Source organism: Pseudophryne corroboree, chromosome 4, assembly GCF_028390025.1.
Source record: "Pseudophryne corroboree isolate aPseCor3 chromosome 4, aPseCor3.hap2, whole genome shotgun sequence".
NCBI lineage: Eukaryota > Metazoa > Chordata > Amphibia > Anura > Myobatrachidae > Pseudophryne > Pseudophryne corroboree.
Window position 1 is genome coordinate 509984306 of NC_086447.1, and position 22450 is coordinate 510006755.

Below are 22450 nucleotides of genomic sequence, written 5' to 3' on the forward strand. Positions count from 1 at the left end.
TGAAAGAGGACAGGACCCCACGAGCCCTTTGGGGAGACAGAGGGAGAGTTTGCCAGCACACACCAGAGCGCTATATATATATATATATACAGGGATAACCTTATGTAAGTGTTACTCCCTTTATAGCTGCTGTTTTATATTAGCTGCCAATAGTGCCCCCCCTCTCTTGTTTTACCCTGATTCTTGTAGCAGGACTGCAGGGGAGAGTCATAGAGCCGTCCTTCCAGCGGAGCTGTGAAAGAAAATGGCGCTTGTGTGCTGAGAAGAAAGGCTCCGCCCCCTTCACGGCGGCCTTTTCTCCCGCTTTTTTCAGGAAAACTGGCAGGGGTTAAATGCATCCATATAGCCCAGGAGCTATATGTGATGCATTTCTTTAGCCATATAAGGTTTTTATAGTGTTCTATTGCGTCTCAGGGCGCTCCCCCCCAGCGCCCTGCACCCTCAGTGACCGGAGTGTGAAGTGTGCTGAGAGCAATGGCGCACAGCTGCAGTGCTGTGCGCTACCTTATCTGAAGACAGGAACGTCTTCTGCCGCCGATTTCTCCAGACCTCTTCGCTCTTCTGGCTCTGTAAGGGGGCCGGCGGCGCGGCTCTGGGACCCATCCAGGCTGAACCTGTGATCGTCCCTCTGGAGCTAATGTCCAGTAGCCAAGAAGCCCAATCCACTCTGCACGCAGGTGAGTTCGCTTCTTCTCCCCTTAGTCCCACGATGCAGTGAGCCTGTTGCCAGCAGGACTCACTGAAAATAAAAAACCTATTTAAACTTTTCTAAGCAGCTCAGGAGAGCCACCTAGCATGCACCCTTCTCGTTCGGGCACAAAAATCTAACTGAGGCTTGGAGGAGGGTCATAGGGGGAGGAGCCAGTGCACACCAGCTAGTCTAAAGCTTTTACTTTTGTGCCCAGTCTCCTGCGGAGCCGCTATTCCCCATAGTCCTTACGGAAGTCCCAGCATCCACTAGGACGTCAGAGAAAATTATGTAATAACCAAAACCAGTACTTGTGGCTGCCAATCATAAAATATATGGACAAACAAGTGAAAGCTTTCCCTCACCACATAACTGAACCTAAGGATGACATGTAAACACAATTTACTAAATTTTTTATATTTTTCTGAATTTCTCAATAAGAAACTTTTGGCCTAGGGGTGCCGTGAAAAAAAATTCTGATATCCTAAGGTGCTGTGACTCAAAAAAGTTGGGAACCACTGGTATAGACAAAGCATAGCTGTCCATAGCTGTGCAATTTACCCAATTCCTACTTACAGTGATTGATATGCCAAGTCCTTCATGATCTTCTTTAACCAAAATCACTTTTCTGATTGGACCAACTCCTTGACTTTTCTTTAAGCAATCTGGGTCCTGCTGGTTCAAGAAAGCACATTTATAACCTTGCAAACACACAACGTAAGGAAATCTATTGGCTATTAAAGAAAAAAAAATTTAAACAGTCATTTGCACATATATTTTTTGCAAATTACCTCTAGTACTTCTAAATCAAAATCTTTGACAGAATATAAAACTGTGCACGAGGTTCAGTTTCATTTAGTACAAGATAAATGTAAATGGTGTACAGGTTATTCGTTATTGCTTAATTGCATACACAAGCAAAACAAAATAATAAAGAAAACGTTGTAATAAAGGAAACTGTAAACAAATGGAATTGTCATGTGGTCAGCAAATGTCAGCCATATACGAGTTTGGATTATATAATTATTGTTTAAAAAAAAGTTTTGCTTTGTTTTGTTTTTTTAATAGTTCACATAAAATATCTCTTAATAGACATTCTGGGCTTACAATTATTACTATAGTTATCATGGTACTTCTTCCTAATCACTATTAAGCCCTGCTACAGAATTTAAACTGGTGGGAAATGCTGTTTTTAGGAGAGACCTGATTAATTTAAAACATTTTTTTTTTTAACTCTGTTAAAGTATGGGGGGGGAAAATACTAGCAAAAGTTCTTAGAATTCTGCGTGAAATGAATTCGGTATAGACAGCAAAGGAGCAAACAGATATACATGGTGAAAACAAATGGAGCACATAGCCAGGACACACAAACACACAAATACGTAGCCGTGTGGCCACACCCATGCCTCAAGCACATACATGATGGAAATGTCTGGCCTTGTGTGGCAGCAGAGAAAGAGGATTTTTGGTCACTTACAGTTGAATCCTTTTCTAAGAAGTAGGCTGTGGGACACTGGACAATGGGTTTGCCGATTGGGATGGAGTTTGGCACTGTAACTTTCAATCTAAGCTTTTCTCCCCTGCAAACACAGCATACCAATTAGGGAGGCCAATCCCGGGATCGGGGGGATCCCGGGATTTAGGCCCAAAAACGGGCGGGATTCAATCCCGGGATTGGAAGCTCCAATCCTGGGGATTAAGGGATCAGCGTTGAGCGTCCTCAGGACGCTCAGACGCTGCCCGGCTCCCTCCTCCTGTCTCCCCCTGCGCAGCATGACCTGTGCCTGTGAGGTCACGCTGCGCTGTCAGCAGCCGCAGAGCTGGAAAGTACGACGGACTTCACCCGCCGCCTCTTCCCGGCTCCCCCTGCATTCACCCGCCGCCTCCTCCCGGCTCCCCAGCACTCACCTGCCAAATCCTCCTCACCCGCTACCTCTCTGTGCAGGTTTGTAGGGGTTTTTTTATGTCTGCAGGGCGGGTGGGGAGGGGCGGGGCGACGGCTGGACACAGTCTAAAGCCAATCCCGGGTATCCCGGGATTGACCATTTTTCAATCCCGATACCCGGGATTGAAAAAATGGCCCGGGATTGGCTTCCCTAATACCAATACTTCTTACAAAAAGGGCCCGGTAAGGAGTAGTAGTAACCCAGTTAAACTGTTAGAACAAACAAACTAATAGGGAAAAGACTGTGAAGAACCCAAACCTTGCATAACTGAGCGTGTGGCAGGGAATGCAGTGTGCCACAGCCTGCGTCAGAGAAACTGATTCAACAGTTAAGTGACCAAAAATCCTCTTTTCTCTTTCAGCAAGGCTGATGGGGCACTGGACCATGTTCAACAACATTGAGGGAACACCCAGTCTGCCCGGCAGCCAAAGTGGGCGGCACCTGAAGCAAGCAAAGACATGAAAACGATAAAGAGTAAACGTATTGACAGAGGACCAGGAAGTGCATCACAGATATGTTCCACCGAAGCTCTATGTCGCACCACCCAGAAAGTCGTCAACACCCTAGTGGAATGCCCTGACATTCAGTCTGGTGTCGGTCGCCCTGCTCTAGAATAGGCTCGACTGATGACAGAGCAGCTCCAACACGCAATGGTCTGCTTTGAAGCTAGCCAACCACGTTTATGTGAATCATAAAGTACAAGCATAGAATCTGTACACCAGAGAGCAGAAGTCTTTTCCAAGTAAATCCTCAGACTACGCCCACTACGTCTAGTAGCACCAGATCATCTCAGTTTCGGGAAGTGGCCAAAGGAGAAAAAAATAAGATTTTACTCACCGGTAAATCTATTTCTCATAGTCCGTAGTGGATGCTGGGAACTCCGTAAGGACCATGGGGAATAGCGGGCTCCGCAGGAGACTGGGCACTCTAAAGAAAGATTTAGTACTATCTGGTGTGCACTGGCTCCTCCCTCTATGCCCCTCCTCCAGACCTCAGTTAAGGAAACTGTGCCCGAAAGAGCAGACATTATAAGGAAAGGATTTTGGAATCCCGGGTAAGACTCATACCAGCCACACCAATCACACCGTATAACTTGTGATACACTTATCCAGTCAACAGTATGAACAACAACAGGACATCAACAATGGATGCCAACATAACATAACCCATTATTAAGCAATAACTATGTACACGTATTGCAGAAAGTCCACACTAGGCACGGGCGCCCAGCATCCACTACGGACTATGAGAAATAGATTTACCGGTGAGTAAAACCTTATTTTCTCTAACGTCCTAGTGGATGCTGGGAACTTCGTAAGGACCATGGGGATTATACCAAAGCTCCCAAACGGGCGGGAGAGTGCGGATGACTCTGCAGCACCGAATGTGCAAACTCAAGGTCTTCCTCAGCCAGGGTATCAAACTTGTAGAATTTTGCAAATGTGTTTGAACCCGACCAAGTAGCAGCTCGGCAAAGCTGTAAAGCAGAGACCCCTCGGGCAGCCGCCCAAGAAGAGCCCACCTTCCTTGTGGAATGGGCTTTCACTGATTTTGGATGCGGCAATCCAGCCGCAGAATGAGCCTGCTGAATCGTGTTACAGATCCAGCGGGCAACGGTTTGCTTTGAAGCAGGAGCCCCCAACTTGTTGGGGGCATATAGGATAAACAGCGAGTCAGTTTTCCTGACTCCAGCCGTTCTGGCTACATAAATCTTCAAAGCCCTGACTACATCTAGTAACCTGGAATCCTCCAAGTCACGAGTAGTCGCAGGCACCACAATAGGTTGGTTCAAATGAAAAGATGACACCACCTTTGGCAGAAATTGGGGACGAGTCCACAATTCTGCCCTGTCCATATGAAAAACCAGATAGGGGCTTTTACATGACAAAGCCGCCAATTCTGACACACGCCTAGCCGAAGCTAAGGCCAACAGCATGACCACCTTCCACGTGAGATACTTTAGCTCCACGGTCTTAAGTGGTTCAAACCAGTGGGATTTTAGGAAACCCAATACTACGTTGAGATCCCAAGGTGCCACTGGTGGCACAAAAGGGGGATGAATATGCAGCACTCCCTTAACAAACGTCTGAACTTCAGGAAGAGACGCCAGTTCCTTTTGAAAGAAAATGGATAGGGCCGAATTCTGGACCTTTATGGATCCCAACTTCAAGCCCATAGTCACTCCAGACTGTAGAAAGTGCAGAAAACTGCCTAGTTGGAATTCCTCTGTAGGGACCATCCTGGCCTCACACCAAGCAACATATTTTCGCCATATGCGGTGATAATGCTTTGCTGTCACGTCCTTCCTAGCCTTTATCAGCGTAGGAATAACTTCCTCCGGAATGCCTTTTTCCGCTAGGATCCGGCGTTCAACCGCCATGCCGTCAAACGCAGCCGCGGTAAGTCTTGGAACAGGCAGGGCCCCTGTTGCAACAGGTCCTGTCTGAGAGGCAGAGGCCATGGGTCCTCTGTGAGCATTTCTTGCAGTTCCGGGTACCAAGGCCTTCTTGGCCAATCCGGAACAATGAGTATTGTTCTCACTCCTCTTCTTCTTACGATTCTCAGCACCTTGGTTATGAGAGGAAGAGGAGGAAACACAGACCGACTGGAACACCCACGGTGTTACCAGGGCGTCCACAGCTATCGCCTGAGGGTCTCTTGACCTGGCGCAATACCGTTGTAGCTTTTTGTTGAGACGGGACGCCATCATGTCTACCTGTGGCAGTTCCCATCGATTTGTAATCTGAATGAAGACTTCGTGATGAAGTCCCCACTCTCCCGGGTGAAGGTCGTGCCTGCTGAGGAAGTCTGCTTCCCAGTTGTCCACCCCCGGAATGAACACTGCTGACAGTGCTTGCACGTGATTCTCCGCCCACCGAAGAATCCTGGTGGCTTCCGCCATCGCGACTCTGCTTCTTGTGCCACCCTGGCGGTTTACATGAGCCACCGCGGTGATGTTGTCTGACTGAATCAGCACCGGTTGGTTGCGAAGCAGGGGCTCCGCTTGACTCAGGGCGTTGAATATGGCCCTTAGTTCCAGGATATTTATGTGCAGACAAGCCTCCTGACTTGACCACAACCCTTGGAAGTTTCTTCCCTGAGTGACTGCCCCCCACCCTCGGAGGCTCGCATCCGTGGTCACCAGGACCCAGTCCTGTATGCCGAACCTGCGGCCCTCGAGAAGGTGAGCACTCTGTAGCCACCACAGAAGAGACACCCTGGCCTTGGGGGACAGGGTGATCAGCCGCTGCATCTGAAGATGCGATCCGGACCATTTGTCCAACAGATCCCATTGAAAGATCCTCGCATGGAACCTGCCGTAGGGAATGGCTTCGTACGATGCCACCATCTTTCCCAGGACTCGCGTGCAGTGATGCACCGACACCTGTTTCGATTTTAAGAGGTCTCTGACTAGAGTCACAAGCTTTTGAACCTTCTCCGTCGGGAGAAACACCTTCTTCTGGTCTGTGTCCAGAATCATGCCCAGAAAGGGCAGACGCGTCGTAGGAATCAGCTGCGACTTTGGGATATTCAGAATCCAGCCATGCTGTTGCAACACTTCCTGAGAGTGCGCTGCGCTGATCTGCAACTGCTCCCTTGACCTCGCCTTTATGAGGAGATCGTCCAAGTATGGGATAACTGTGACTCCTTGCTTTCTCAGGATCACCATCATTTCTGCCATTACCTCGGTAAATATTCTCGGTGCCGTGGAGAGCCCAAACGGCAACGTCTGGAATTGGTAATGACAGTCCTGTACCACAAATCTGAGGTACTCCTGATGAGGCGGATAAATGGGGACATGCAAGTAAGCATCCTTGATGTCCAGAGACACCATAAAATCCCCCTCTTCCAGGCTTGCAATGACCGCTCTGAGCAATTCCATTTTGAACTTGAATCTTTTCAGATAAATGTTCAGGGACTTTAAATTTAATATAGGTCTGACCGAACCGTCCGGTTTCGGTACCACAAACATTGTGGAATAGTATCCCTTTCCCTGTTAAAGAAGGGGAACCTTTACCACCACCTGCTGGAGAAATAGCTTGTGAATTGCCGCTACCACTACTTCCCTTTCTATGGGGGAAGCTGGCAGGGCCGATTTTAGGTAACGTTGAGGGGGCATCACCTCGAATTCCAGCTTGTATCCCTGAGACACAATCTGTATAGCCCAGGGATCCACCTGTGAGCGAACCCACTGGTGGCTGAAATGTCGGAGACGCGCCCCCACCACTCCTGGCTCCATCCGTGGAGCCCCAGCGTCATGCGGTGGATTTAGTGGAAGCCGGGGAGGACTTCTGTTCCTGGGAACTAGCTGTAAGGTGCAGCTTTTTTCCTCTACCCCTGCCTCTAGCAAGAAAGGAAGCACCTCTGACCTTCTTGCTTCTTTGTGCGCGAAAGGACTGCATTTGGTAATACGGTGCTTTCTTAGGTTGTGAGGGAATATATGGCAAAAGTTTGACTTCCCAGCAGTAGCTGTGGAAACCAGGTCCGAGACCGTCCCCAAACAATTCCTCACCCTTGTAAGGTAACACCTTCATGTGTTTTTTGGAGTCGGCATCACCTGTCCACTGCCGAGTCCACAGGAACCTCCTGGCAGAAATTGACATTGCATTAATTCTAGAGCCCAGTAGGCAAATGTCCCTCTGGGCATCCCTCATATATAGGACAGTGTCTTTTATATGCCCCAGGGTCAGCATAATGGTATCCCTGTCCAAGGTATCCATTTCCTCAGACAGATTATCTGTCCACGCTGCTACAGCACTACACATCCACGCCGACGCAATTGCCGGCCTCAGTAGAGTCCCTGAATGTGTATAAACAGATTTCAGGATACTTTCCTGCTTTCTATCTGCAGGATCCTTCAGGGTGGCCGTATCCTGCGACGGCAGGGCCACCTTCTTAGATAAGCGTGTGAGAGCTTTATCTACCCTAGGGGAGGATTCCCAGCGCACCCTGTCCTCTGGCGGGAAAGGGTACGCCATAAGTAACCTTTTGGAAATCAGGACTTTCTTATCTGGGGAATCCCACGCTCTTTAATACAATGGGGAGAGAAAAGAAGGCTCTTGTGTGGGCGCACTCTTGTAGAAAAAAATAAATTTGATGAAATAATTAAGATGAAATATTTAAAACATAACTTTTATTGGCTTTTATTACAAAAAAGGTTATTACCGGAGATCTATCCTTCAAAATGCAACATAGAAAGCATCTTGGTAAAATAAAATGTTCTGGTCTCTTATTGGTAAAGAGTGTGTGAAAGGGTGGTAGACATTAGTTGGTCATACCCCCATTCCCCTTGACCAGTACAGGCTTGCTGTATTGATGGAACCACAGGGTGGTCGAGACACAAAATTAATAGCTATGCTCTTATGGCTTATAGAAAATTAGAGAAATGATCAGAAGTCACTCCTCTGGGTATAGTACAGGAAAAAAGACGACATGCACCTATCTGAATTCAAGACAATGATAACGGTGGAGGCAGGTATGGCACCTCAAGTAGATGGTGCCCGTGACCGATAGGTCTGGAGGTTATTGGATAGAAAAAAGTGGTGATACTGCTGTTGGTGTTACTGCCACATAAGTGAGGAAAATCCTACTCTACAACACCAGGTATTCACAGGTGGTCTCCCTTCCTGGTACTGACCTGGCCCAACGCTGTTTAGCTTCCAAGATCAGACGAGATCGGGCGCTGGCAGCGTGGTATGGCAGTAGAGAATTTTGTGTGAACACCAATGAGAGTGCACCTATATATGAATAATGAAAATTAGGACTGACAGAGAAGAAATAGATAGAAGATCGTGTAAATAGGTGGATCTGCTTTTCACGTTAGACCCGATCCGAAATTCCCACTCACGTGGTGCAGTGTACCGGGAATCGTGAATGAGAGTCCACGAAAAAGTGGTGATCTATCGAAGATTGGACTTGTGAGAATTGATACTAGAATTCTCAGACAGAGAAATCCCTGACTGCTGGTATATTATGATTGTCCAAACAGATAGTATATAAGAAGAAATGCTGGTGAAACCAGGTGAATATGTGGTCACTCAGGTAACTCAGGTAATGTGTTACTGCCACATAAGTGAGGTGTCAAATTCACCAAAACTGCACAAACATATATCTGTTGACCAAATGTATCATAGGATATTTGCCTTGCAACCCCAGATAGGATATAGAATGCTATAATAGGTATATGTTAATTCTATGCATGCATCAATTGCTGTGAGGAGGCAGGAATAGAAATAGATGGAAACCAACACATTCATAAATATAACAGATATATTAGTCATATGTGTGAACTGGTAACGCTTTAAAATATAAGCTGATTTCCAATAGTATGCTAGATGCTAGATAAATGCTAATGCAGACCTCTGATCAATCACCCCTATGCTGTACACTCAATGCAAGATAATTAAGACAGTGCTGCTGAGAATTGCAATAGGAGTTGCTATCCGTGGCATGCAGCCACTGGATAGTGGGGCTTACGGTTTCACCAGAGATATGAGGAAGCCAAGAGAGCAAAAAAGGTAAATATGGCTAAATGCCAAGATGCGGTAGTGTCGACGAGACCCCTGTGCCTGGATGCGGAAGACGCGTTTCGCCCTGGGGCTTGTTCACTTCCGGGTTCCGTGCTGTCCAGTGTGGGGAGAGGGCTTTTATGTCCGCCCCTGTTAGAGCTTGGCCAATCCGGAGATGTCGTCTGGTGGGTGTGATCTCCCCATGTGTGTAGTTGCTAGGAGACCGCAGTAATGAAGACGTCAGATCGGGAGGCGGAAGATGCGTCACCCATCGCGAGATCGCGGACGCCATCTTGGATATGGGAAAAATACCCTTACAATTAGGATTTGTGTGGGCGGTTGCTAAGAGACTACAATAGCGAAGCTAAGACGTCAGATCGGAGGGCTGAAAACATTTGGTGATAGTAGATCGCTATTTTAGATGTGGGAAATAATAGCGATCTACTATCACCAAATGTTTTCAGCCCTCCGGTTATGACGTCTCAGCTCCGCTATGGTAGTCTCTTAGCAACCGTCCACACTAATCTTGATCTCAATGGTATTCCTCCCATATCCATGATGACGTCCGCAATCTCGCGATGGGTGATGCATCTCCCGCCTCCCGATCTGACGTCTTAGCTTCGCTATTGTAGTCTCTTAGCAACCGCCCACACAAATCCTAATTGTAAGGGTATTTTTCCCATATCCAAGATGGCGTCCGCGATCTCGCGATGGGTGACGCATCTTCCGCCTCCCGATCTGACGTCTTCATTACTGCGGTCTCCTAGCAACTACACACATGGGGAGATCACACCCACCAGACGACATCTCCGGATTGGCCAAGCTCTAACAGGGGCGGACATAAAAGCCCTCTCCCCACACTGGACAGCACGGAACCCGGAAGTGAACAAGCCCCAGGGCGAAACGCGTCTTCCGCATCCAGGCACAGGGGTCTCGTCGACACTACCGCATCTTGGCATTTAGCCATATTTACCTTTTTTGCTCTCTTGGCTTCCTCATATCTCTGGTGAAACCGTAAGCCCCACTATCCAGTGGCTGCATGCCACGGATAGCAACTCCTATTGCAATTCTCAGCAGCACTGTCTTAATTATCTTGCATTGAGTGTACAGCATAGGGGTGATTGATCAGAGGTCTGCATTAGCATTTATCTAGCATCTAGCATACTATTGGAAATCAGCTTATATTTTAAAGCGTTACCAGTTCACACATATGACTAATATATCTGTTATATTTATGAATGTGTTGGTTTCCATCTATTTCTATTCCTGCCTCCTCACAGCAATTGATGCATGCATAGAATTAACATATACCTATTATAGCATTCTATATCCTATCTGGGGTTGCAAGGCAAATATCCTATGATACATTTGGTCAACAGATATATGTTTGTGCAGTTTTGGTGAATTTGACACCTCACTTATGTGGCAGTAACACATTACCTGAGTTACCTGAGTGACCACATATTCACCTGGTTTCACCAGCATTTCTTCTTATATACTATCTGTTTGGACAATCATAATATACCAGCAGTCAGGGATTTCTCTGTCTGAGAATTCTAGTATCAATTCTCACAAGTCCAATCTTCGATAGATCACCACTTTTTCGTGGACTCTCATTCACGATTCCCGGTACACTGCACCACGTGAGTGGGAATTTCGGATCGGGTCTAACGTGAAAAGCAGATCCACCTATTTACACGATCTTCTATCTATTTCTTCTCTGTCAGTCCTAATTTTCATTATTCATATATAGGTGCACTCTCATTGGTGTTCACACAAAATTCTCTACTGCCATACCACGCTGCCAGCGCCCGATCTCGTCTGATCTTGGAAGCTAAACAGCGTTGGGCCAGGTCAGTACCAGGAAGGGAGACCACCTGTGAATACCTGGTGTTGTAGAGTAGGATTTTCCTCACTTATGTGGCAGTAACACCAACAGCAGTATCACCACTTTTTTCTATCCAATAACCTCCAGACCTATCGGTCACGGGCACCATCTACTTGAGGTGCCATACCTGCCTCCACCGTTATCATTGTCTTGAATTCAGATAGGTGCATGTCGTCTTTTTTCCTGTACTATACCCAGAGGAGTGACTTCTGATCATTTCTCTAATTTTCTATAAGCCATAAGAGCATAGCTATTAATTTTGTGTCTCGACCACCCTGTGGTTCCATCAATACAGCAAGCCTGTACTGGTCAAGGGGAATGGGGGTATGACCAACTAATGTCTACCACCCTTTCACACACTCTTTACCAATAAGAGACCAGAACATTTTATTTTACCAAGATGCTTTCTATGTTGCATTTTGAAGGATAGATCTCCGGTAATAACCTTTTTTGTAATAAAAGCCAATAAAAGTTATGTTTTAAATATTTCATCTTAATTATTTCATCAAATTTATTTTTTTCTACAAGAGTGCGCCCACACAAGAGCCTTCTTTTCTCTCCCCATTGTATTAAAGTTCGCATACTTTCTGGCTCTGGGTGCACCACCAACTAGGACTAAATTAACATCTACACGTATATTTCATACAATATTGAAAGGGCTAATTTTTTGCCCCTTTTCTCCCCTATTTTCTTAGGGTAACCTATTGTCCAAATTTGGTTTTCTCTTCTCTAATGCTAGCATTTTTCCTGATTAGTCCATCCGGTGCCGGATCGCCCTAGGTTTCTGAATCCCACGCTCTTTCACATAACTCATTTAACTCATGTGAAGGGGGAAAAGTCACCTCTTGCTTTTTCTCCCCATACATATAAACCCTCTTGTCAGGGACAGGGTTTACGTCTGATATGTGTAAAACATCCTTCATCGCTATAATCATGTAACGTATAGCTTTTGTCATTTTCGGTTGCAATTTTGCATCATCGTCGTCGACACTGGAGTCAGAATCCGTGTCGACATCTGTGTCAACCATTTTGGATAGTGGGCGCTTTTGAGACCCCGAGGGCCTCTGCGCTGTAGGATCAGGCATGGGTTGAGACCCTGACTGGCCCGAGGTATCAGCTTTATCCAACCTTTTATGTAAGGGGTTTACATTATCATGTAACACCTTCCACATATCCATCCAATCAGGTGTCAGCACCGTCGGCGGCGACACGTCAGTCAACTGCACTTGCTCTGCCTCCACATAGCCCTCTTCGTCAAACATGTCGACACACACGTACCGACACACCACACACACACAGGGGAAGCTCTAAATGAGGACAGAACCCCCACAAGGCCTTTTGGAGAGAGAGAGAGAGAGAGAGAGAGAGAGAGAGTATGCCAGCACACACCCCAGCGCTATATAACCCAGGGATTACACAGTACTTTAGTGTTTACCCAGTAGCTGCTGTATTATGATTAATGCGCCTAAATTTATGTGCCCCCCCTCTCTTTTTCACCCTTCTACCGTGATTCTGCAGGGGAGAGCCTGGGGAGCTTCCTCTCAGCGGAGCTGTGGCAGGAAAATGGCGCTGGTGAGTGCGGAGGACGAAGGCCCCGCCCCCTCAGCGGCGGGCTTCTGTCCCGAGATTTTCTGTAAAATAAATGGCGGGGGCTCATACATATAGCAGTGTCCCACTGTCTATATGCAGTTTTCGCCAGGAGGTATCAATTGCTGCCCAGGGCGCCCCCCCCTGCACCCTACAGTGACCGGAGTGTGTGGGTTAGTGTGGGCGCAATGGCGCACAGCTGCAGTGCTGTGCGCTACCTCATGTGAAGACAGGAGTCTTCTGCCGCCGATTTCGATGTCTTCTCCGCTTCTGCCGGCTTCTGTCTTCTGGCTCTGCGAGGGGGACGGCGGCGCGGCTCCGGGAACGGACGACAAGGTCAGGTCCTGTGTTCGATCCCTCTGGAGCTAATGGTGTCCAGTAGCCTAAGAAGCGCAACCTAGCCGCAGTTAGTAGGTTTGCTTCTCTCCCCTCAGTCCCACGTAGCAGAGAGTCTGTTGCCAGCAGTAGCTCTCTGAAAATAAAAAAACCTAACTAAAATACTTTCTTATTAGCAAGCTCAGGAGAGCTCACTAAAAGCACCCAGCTCTGTCTGGGCACAGATTCTAACTGAGGTCTGGAGGAGGGGCATAGAGGGAGGAGCCAGTGCACACCAGATAGTACTAAATCTTTCTTTAGAGTGCCCAGTCTCCTGCGGAGCCCGCTATTCCCCATGGTCCTTACGGAGTTCCCAGCATCCACTAGGACGTTAGAGAAATGGAGAGAGAATTTTATAGTTTCAGTGAAAAGCGGAAACAATTTTCAGCTGGAAAAAAAAACTTGCAAGACAAAGTTCCTAACTCACCACTCTATTGTTTTACTAATATCAGCAGGAGACCGCTTACTCACGCTCCCGCAAATGCCACAGACAAAACACACTGGGAGCGTAACATCCGGCTACCTGTTCTAACTAACTCGCGCTGCCTCCCCTTGGTATACAGGGCAGCTTAAGTATTGCTCCCCTTTGTCTGCGGCTGCACGGCGGTTCTCCTTACATTAAGTAGCGGGAGCTATGATACGCTATGCCGGGAATAGCAGCCTGCGATGCATGCACACGCAGGCAAAAATGTAACACACTTAATGAGGTTGAGGTCAACCTGTATTATAATTCTTACACTATTCCATACGTAACTATAGTTAACTATAATGACCCAGAGGAAGTTATGTTTTAAGTCTAAATAAAACTATAAATTACTGCTGTTTCTAAAATACATTCATTTTTAATGCTATATCATTGTATATCTTTTTCAGTTAGAAATTGATCTAATCCATTTTTAAAACATATTGACTTGGTCCACCATTACTACCTTCTCTTATAGAGAATTCCAAATCCTTACTGCGAAGAACCTTTGCCTTTGTTGGGTATGAAATTTTCTCTCCTCTAACCTCAGAGGAAGTCCGCATGTCCTGTGTAGAGATTTCTCAATAAACAAATCGCCTGATAGCTCCATGTTTTGTCCCTTTATAGATTTGTAAATATTAATGTCTCCTCTTACACACCTCTTTTTGAGTGTAAACATATCTAACCTAGTGAACTTTTCCTCATAATCCAGTGCCTCTAACCCTTTAATTTTGTGGCTCGCCTCTGAACACTTTCAAGTTCCAAGATATTTTTTTTATAGTGTGGTGCCCACAACTGTACACAATACTCAAGGTGTGGCCATAACAATGATTTATACAGTGGTAGGATTACACTCTACTCCCTTGTCTCAATTACCCGTTTTATGCATGCTAACACCTTATTTGCCTTTGTTGATGCACTTTGACATTGGGTACTGTTACAAACGGGTCTCTTCAATTGGTGTCAGATCCTCTCTGATGGAGAGGATCCGACACTGCACTATTCAATTTCCGGGCATTTCCTACAGGCTTAGCACATTTTCGACAATGCTGATCCAACTTTTTTTTTTTTTTTTTTTTTAAGTTGAATCGGCATTGTCGAAAAAGGGCCAAAAAAGTGTAGAAAATGACCGCAAGTTTGACAAAACACATAGATCCGTAGTTAATCCGCCGATACACGTGTTTTCTAAAAAGCCGGAAAAACGGCAACTGACTTGAATAGGTCGAATTCTGATTCAACCTAAAAAAGTCGGAAAGTGCCATCTTTCCGTCTTGACTGCAATTCCGACTTTAATTGAATAGAACCGTAAGTCTATTATGAGCACCACCAAATCTTTTTCAAATTCCGTTTCCCTACATTTTCCCCATTTTATTTATAGGTTGCATGTTTATTTTTAGTCCCAAAGTGCATAACTTTACATTTTTCTATATTGAACCTCCATTCTCCATTTATCTGCACAAACTTCCAGTTTAAATAAGTCGTTCTGCACAGACTCAACATCCATGTCTGAATTAATTACCCTACACAGTTTAGGGTCATCTGCAAAAATTGACACTGTGCTTTCGAGACCTACTCCTAGGTCATTAATAAATATGTTGAACAGTAGTGGCCCGAGTATGGACCCTTGCGGTGTTCTAAATAGACCACATCCACTGCGTTTCCCTGGTCAAGATGATCGCATACTTTCTCATAGAAGCCAATTAAGTTAGTTTGACATGACCTATCCCTTACAAAACCATGTGGTTCCTACTAATAATCTTGGAGGTCTCCAAGCACTCCTGTATGCTATTCCGTTATTATACCTTCCATTATTTTCCCCACTATAGATGTCAAATTTACCGGCCTATAGTTACCAGGATGAGTTTTAATACCCTTTTTAAATATTGTCACTACCTCTGCTATATGCCATTCCTTTGGTACCATGCCTGGTGTAATTGAATCATAGAAAATCAAATATAAAGGCCTTGCTAGTTGAGTTAAGATCCCTAAGAACCCTTGGGTGAAGTCCATCTGGACCAGGAGATTTATTAATTTTGCTTAGTCTCTGCCGCACTACTTCCTCACTTAAACAAGTACTCCGCAACGGGACATTATCATTACTTTTGTTATGCACTACTCCCACCATCTGCTGCTCTCTAGTAAACACAGATGAAAAAAAATCTTTCAATATTTCTGCATATCCTTTGTCATCATTAATCAAGACTCCCAACTCGCCTTTTAATGGTCCTATATTCTCTTTATTTAACCTTTTACAGTTTATATACTTAAAACTTTTTAGTGTTTGTTTTACTCTCCTTAGCAATTTGCTTTTCATTTTCTATTTTAGCTCCTCCGATTTCTTTTTTGCATTTTTTGCTACATTCCTTGTAGTACTGGAATGACCCCGCCTTCCTGTCAGATTTAAACGCTTTGAAAGCACGCCTCTTTTTATCCATTTATTCCTTAAACTTCTTATTAAGCCACATCAGTATAGATTTAATACTCCTGTGTTTACTGCCCGTATAATCTCTTATCAAGCAAATTTTTAAAAGTATCGCACATTTCAGCAGTGTTCTTGCCATGAAACAAAATTTCTCAATCAATCAATGTTCTTTAGTGCTCATTTCAGCATGTTGAAATTTGCTTTTCTAAAGGACACATCTGTAACAAAAAGAAAGACCAGCTTTCAAATAATGAACTGTAGATCCGCGCTGACTCTAAGGGTTCGAAAGGAGCCAGTTGGGGACCGGATCGGACCAGATTCCACAGCGCTACATGTGGATGAAAAGGTGGATAAATCCACACCACACCCTGTAAAAAGAATTTGGACTTGTGGAAAGGTCAAATGCCTTTGGAAGTAAATTGACATGTCCGAAATCTGGACTTCTAAAGAACAATTTTAAATCAGCACCCAAACCTCCCCGAAGGAAAGCTAAAAAATTTGAGGGACTGTTTCTAGTCTGTTTCTAGTGTGGACTACCGAGGGAGGGAAGCGGTTAGCCTCTAACCCAGTGATATCCAACCCGTAGCTCGCAAGCTACCGGTAGCTCGCCGTAGTATTTTCGGTAGCTCACAGAGCGCACGGGATTGGGCAGGCACTGGCACTCCTCCTCCCTTCATTTTTAATATGGTGCCGGCCGTCAGCCAATCAGAGCTCGTGGACCGGCAGTGGCGGCACCTGATTCGCTGCCGGACCGCGAGTTTTGATTGGCTCACTTACAGGCACCATATTTGAAATGCCCGCCGCCGGAGACTCTGTCACCCTCACTGCAGCCGCTCTCCGGACTTCGAGAGGCGCGCGCTGCGCTCTCCTCCCCTTCTGTCCCTCATACACGAGGAGCAGCACCGGCGGCAGTAGAAGAAGCCAGCAAGGGTTAGCACTGTGTGGGTCACTGTATCGGACACTGCGGTGGGCGGCATTATTGGAATATCTGGCACTGCTGAGGGGCATTATTTGAATATCTGGCACTGCTGAGGGGCATTATTTGTGTATCAGGCACTACTGAGGGGCATTATGTGTGTATCTAGCACTACACGTGGGGGGCATTACTTGTAGTTGTGAGGCCACACCCACTTTCGCAGGAACACACGCGCATTGGGGGAAGGGGGTAGCCCCTTCAGAGGTTTTATATTCCAATAGTAGCTCACACCCCTATTAAGGTTGGAGACCACTGCTCTAACCACTTAACTGGAGATTTTTCACTTCAAAACCGTTCATAAGAGTTTTTTTCTTCTTTATTTTTTATTAATATTAAAATATTATATTATGCACATCTGCAGAACGGATATCTTCGTCAAAAATTAGGGGACACAGTGGGGTGGCATGTGATCTGACCATGCCCATGCCAGTTAAGTGATTAAAAGCTTGGTTTCAAAAGCCAAGCAATTAAAGCCAACTGAGGAAGGTTCACATGCCAAAACGTACCTTGTTGCAGCAGGTCAGGATAAAGTGGAAGACGTCACCCGGGACCTACGGGACCTTGAGAATCCAAGACAACATTGGGGTCGGAGGAAACAGATATGCTAGGCGAAAGTCCCACGAAAGAGTCGTGGCATCCACTGCAAAAGCAAGCAGGTCCCTGGATCTCACACAAAAAAGTGTTGAACTTCGTAATTGTGCAGAGAGGCCATCATATCTACCTGCAGAAGGGCCTACTTCCAAACAAACTACTGGAAGACCTCCAGATTGATCGACCATACCCCCAAGGTGAAATGTGGTTCTGCTGAGGAAGTATGCTTCCCAATTTTAAACCCCTGGGATGAAAACAGCAGATAATGCTAGAAAAAAAAGTCTCTGCCCAGGACAGTATTCAGGCCACCTCTGCCGCACCCTTTGTGCCTCCTTGATCATTTATATATGCCACCACCGTGGCGTTGTCTGACTGAATATGAATTGTCCGGCCAGAACAGACCGCTTCCAAAACAGCCATAAAGATGGCTCTGAGCTTGAGCACAATGATTGGTCACCGTCCGAACGGCTCTGCCTAAGGCCTTTGAGCCGAAGATGTAAAGTTATGGCACTCCATCCAAGGAGGATGTGTCACAATGACACAATATGGAGTGACGAAGGATCAACCCTGGAGATGATCAGGAACAAGCCTCCATTGTAGAGATTGACGAGTGCTGCTTGACAGAATGTGAAACGGAGACGCGAGGGATGCTGAGCATCCAGTCCAATTCTGGAGAGTTTCCCCAATGAAACTCCCACAAGTGAAACCTGGCATACTGAATGATCTCAAAAGGTGGAAACCATTGTGCCCAAAAGCTTTATATACAACAAGATCGACAGATGAGGTGCTGACAGTACTAACGTGACCAAGTTCTGCAGGTTCGGTTCTTTGGATTCTGGCAAGAAAACCCTCTGGAGAGAGGTGTCAAAGACAACCCCCAGAAACTGAAGTTGCTGACAAGGAGTTAGTTGTGACTTTTTGAAGTTCAGGGTCCAACCGTGTTTTTGAGTTACCTGAACCATGCGATCTAGGTGCTGTCTTAACTGTAAAGCAATATCAGCTTTCACAAGAAGATCATCTAAATAAGGTGTGTTCGATATACCTTGTTTGCGCAGTAAGCTCGCCATCACCAACATGATCTTGGTGGAGACTCAAGGAGGCATTACAATTCTGAATGGTAGCGCCTGGAATTGATAGTGATCAGGACGACTGCAAAGTGGAGGAGGGAAATGATGACCTTCCCAAATAGGAACATGGAGATAAGAGTCTCTGATGTTTAAGGAGGCCAAAAATATGTTGGCATTCAAGCTGCGGGTCACAGATCAAAACACATTACATCTGAAAATAATCTACCCACAATTTGGTGTTCCAAGAGATTTTAAAAATCATCCCGAATGAGCTTTCAAACAAGGAACAAGTTTGAGAAAAACCCCAGTTTACATTCTAGCGGAGGTATGGAAGTAATGACGCTATCCGAAAGGAGAGAATCAATGGTGTAAGTCAATGCCACCCTCTTCCGAGCATCCCAAGGTAAACAGGTGGTGGAAAAAATAAGAATTTACTCACCGGTAATTCTATTTCTCGTAGTCCGTAGTGGATGCTGGGAACTCCGTAAGGACCATGGGGAATAGACGGGCTCCGCAGGAGACTGGGCACTCTAAAAGAAAGATTAGGTACTATCTGGTGTGCACTGGCTCCTCCCTCTATGCCCCTCCTCCAGACCTCAGTTAAGGAAACTGTGCCCGGAAGAGCTGACACAACAAGGAAAGGATTTGGAATCCAGGGTAAGACTCGTACCAGCCACACCAATCACACCGTACAACTTGTGATAACCATACCCAGTTAACAGTATGAACAACAACTGAGCCTCAGTAACAGATGGCTCATAACAATAACCCTTTAGTTAAGCAATAACTATATACATGTATTGCAGAGAGTCCGCACTTGGGACGGGCGCCCAGCATCCACTACGGACTACGAGAAATAGAATTACCGGTGAGTAAATTCTTATTTTCTCTGACGTCCTAGTGGATGCTGGGAACTCCGTAAGGACCATGGGGATTATACCAAAGCTCCCAAACGGGCGGGAGAGTGCGGATGACTCTGCAGCACCGCATGAGCAAACTCAAGGCCCTCCTCAGCAAGGGTATCAAACTTGTAGAACTTAGCAAACTTGTTTGGCCCCGACCAAGTAGCAGCTCGGCAAAGCTGTAAAGCCGAGACCCCTCGGGCAGCCGCCCAAGAAGAGCCCACCTTCCTTGTGGAATGGGCTTTCACCATTTTGGATGCGGCAATCCAGCCGCAGAGTGAACCAGCTGAATCGTGCTATAGATCCAGCTAACAATAGTCTGCTTCGAAGCAGGAGCGCCAACCTTGTTGGCTGCATACAGAATAAACAGCGAGTCAGACTTTCTGACTCCCGCCTTTCTGGAAACATACATTTCCAAAGCCCGGACTACGTCCAGCAACTTGGAATCCTCCGAGTCCCTAGTAGCCGCAGGCACCACAATAGGCTGGTTCAAATGAAACGATGATACCACCCTAGGAAGAAATTGGGGACGAGTCCTCAATTCTGCCCTGTCCATATGGAAGATCAGATAAGGGTTTTTACATGACAAAACCGCCAATACTGACACACGCCTAGCCGAAGCTAAGGCCAATAGCATGACCACTTTCCACGTGAGATATTTTAGCTCCATGGTCTTAAGTGGCTCAAACCAGTGGGATTTCAGGAAATCCAACACAACGTTGAGATCCCAAGGTGCCACCGGTGGCACAAAAGGAGGCTGAATATGCAGCACCCCCGGAACAACGTCTGAACTTCAGGCAGTGAAGCCAGTTCATTTTTAGAGAAAATGTATAGGGCCGAAATCTTGACCTTTATGGATCCTAATTTTTAGGCCCAAAGTCACTCCTGACTGTAGGAAGTGCAGGAATCGACCCCGCTGGAATTCCTCTGTAGGGACTTCCCGGCCTCACACCAAGCAACCTATTTTCGCCATATACAGTGAAAAAGTCTTGCTGTCTCGTCTTTCCTAGCCTTTATCAGCGTAGGAATAATTGCATCCGGAATGCCCTTTTCCGCTAGGATCCGGTGTTCAACCGCCATGCCGTCAAATGCAGCCGCGGTAAATTTTGGAACAGACAGGGCCCCTGTTGCAACATGTCCTGTCTGAGAGGCAGAAGCCCTGAGTCCTCTGAGAGCATTTCCTGCAGCTCCGGGTACAGAGTCCTTCTTGGCCAATTCGGAGCAAAGAATATTGTTTTCACTCCTCCTTTTATTACAATTCTCAGCCATTGGGTATGAGAGGAAGAGGAGGGAATACAGAAGACAGACTGGTACACCCACGGTGTTACTAGTGCGACCACAGCTATCACCTGAGGGTCCCTTGACCCGGCGTAAAACCTTTTTTAGCTTTTTATTGAGGTGGGACGCCATCTAGTCCACCTTAGGCAGTTCCCATCAATTTGTAAACTGCGTGAAGACTTCCTGATGAAGTCCCCACTCTCCCGGGTGGAGGTCGTGCCTGCTGAGGAAGTCTGCTTCCCAGATGTCCACTCCCGGAACGAACACTGCTGACAGTGCGCTTACTTGATTCTCCGCCCAGCGAAGAATTCTGGTGGCTTCTACCCTCGCCACCCTGCTCCTTGTGCCGCCTTGGCGGTTTACATGAACCCCTGCGGTCTGACTGGATAAGAACCGGTTGGTCGCGAAGCAGGATCTCCGCTTGACTTAGGGCGTTGTATATGGCCCTTAGTTCCAGGATATTGATGTGAAGGCAAGTCAGTTGACTTGACCACAGACCTTGGAAATTTCTTCCCTGTGAAACTGCCCCTCACCCTCGGAGGATTGCATCCGTGGTCACCAGGATCCAGTCCTGAATGCCGAATCTGCGGCCCTCGAGAAGGTGAGCACTCTGCAGCCACCACAGGAGAGACACCCTGGCCCTGGGGGGATAGGGTGATTAACCGATGCATCTGAAGAGGTGATCCGGACCACTTGTCCAGTAAGTCCCATTGGAAGGTCCTCGCATGGAACCTGCCTAAGGGGATGGCCTCGTATGATGCCAGCATCCTTCCCAGGACTCGAGTGCAGTGATGCACTGACACCTGTTTTGGTTTTAATAGATTCCTGACCAGTGTCATGAGCTCCTGAGCTCTCTCTATCGGGAGATAACCCTTTTCTGGTCTGTGTCTAGGATCGTGCCTAGGAGAGGCAGATGAGCTGTAGGAACCAACTGCGACTTTGGAATATATAGAATCCAGCCGTGTTGCCGTTACACTTCCAGAGAAAGTGATACGCTGTTCAGCAACTGCTCTCTTGATCTCGCTTTTATGAGGAGATCGTCCAAGTACGTGATAATAGTGACACCTTGCTTCCGCAGGAGCACAATCATATCCATGGTGAATATTCTCGGGGCCGTGGAGAGACCAAACGGCAACATCTGAAATTGGTAATGACAATCCCGTACCGCAATTCTGAGGTACGCCTAATGAGGTGGATAAATGGGGACCTGAAGGTATGCATCCCTTATGTCCCGATTCACAATAAAGTCTCCCCCTTTTTAGGCTTGCACTGACCGCTCTTAGCGATTCCATCTTGAACTTGAACCTTCTCAGGTATATGTTCAGGGATTTTTAATTCAATATGGGTCTGACCGAACCGTCTGGTTTCGGGATTACAACATGGTCTAATAACACCCTCTTGTTGAAGGAGGGGACCCTTGAACACCACCTATTAAAGATACAATTTGTGAATTGCAGATAACACTGGCTCCCTCTCTTGGGGGGAAGCCCGCAGGGCCGTCGGTGAGGGGGCATCTTCTCCAAGTCCAGCTTGTATCCCTGAGACACAATATCTATTGCCCAGAGATCGAACAGGGAGTGAACCCACTTGTGGCTGAACTTACGAAGGCGTGTCCCCACCGGGCCTAGCTCCGCCTGTGGAGCCCCAGCGACATTGGTGGATTTTTGTAGGGACCGGGGAGGACTTCTGTTCCTGGGAACTAGCTGCCCGGCTCTGACAAGAAAGGACGCCCCTCAGACTTTGTTTCTTTATACGAAA

General features: G+C 46.6%; 1 protein-coding gene and 2 pseudogenes across 4 annotated transcripts in view; 1 reads left to right on the top strand and 2 right to left on the bottom strand.

The window, feature by feature from the left end:
• Positions 1 to 22450, bottom strand: part of GOPC (golgi associated PDZ and coiled-coil motif containing) — a 146890-nt gene that overhangs the window by 28856 nt on the left and 95584 nt on the right. For 2 of the 4 annotated variants that reach the window (XM_063917211.1, XM_063917213.1), the window contains one exon: positions 1265 to 1363. In XM_063917211.1, coding sequence (XP_063773281.1) covers positions 1265 to 1363 — 99 coding nt within the window. The remainder of the gene's footprint in view (positions 1 to 1264; positions 1364 to 22450) is intronic. The other 2 variants (XM_063917212.1, XM_063917214.1) reach the window with 1 other exon arrangement.
• Positions 8224 to 8342, bottom strand: LOC134913139 (5S ribosomal RNA; annotated as a pseudogene).
• On the top strand, positions 10927 to 11045 carry LOC134913151 (5S ribosomal RNA; annotated as a pseudogene).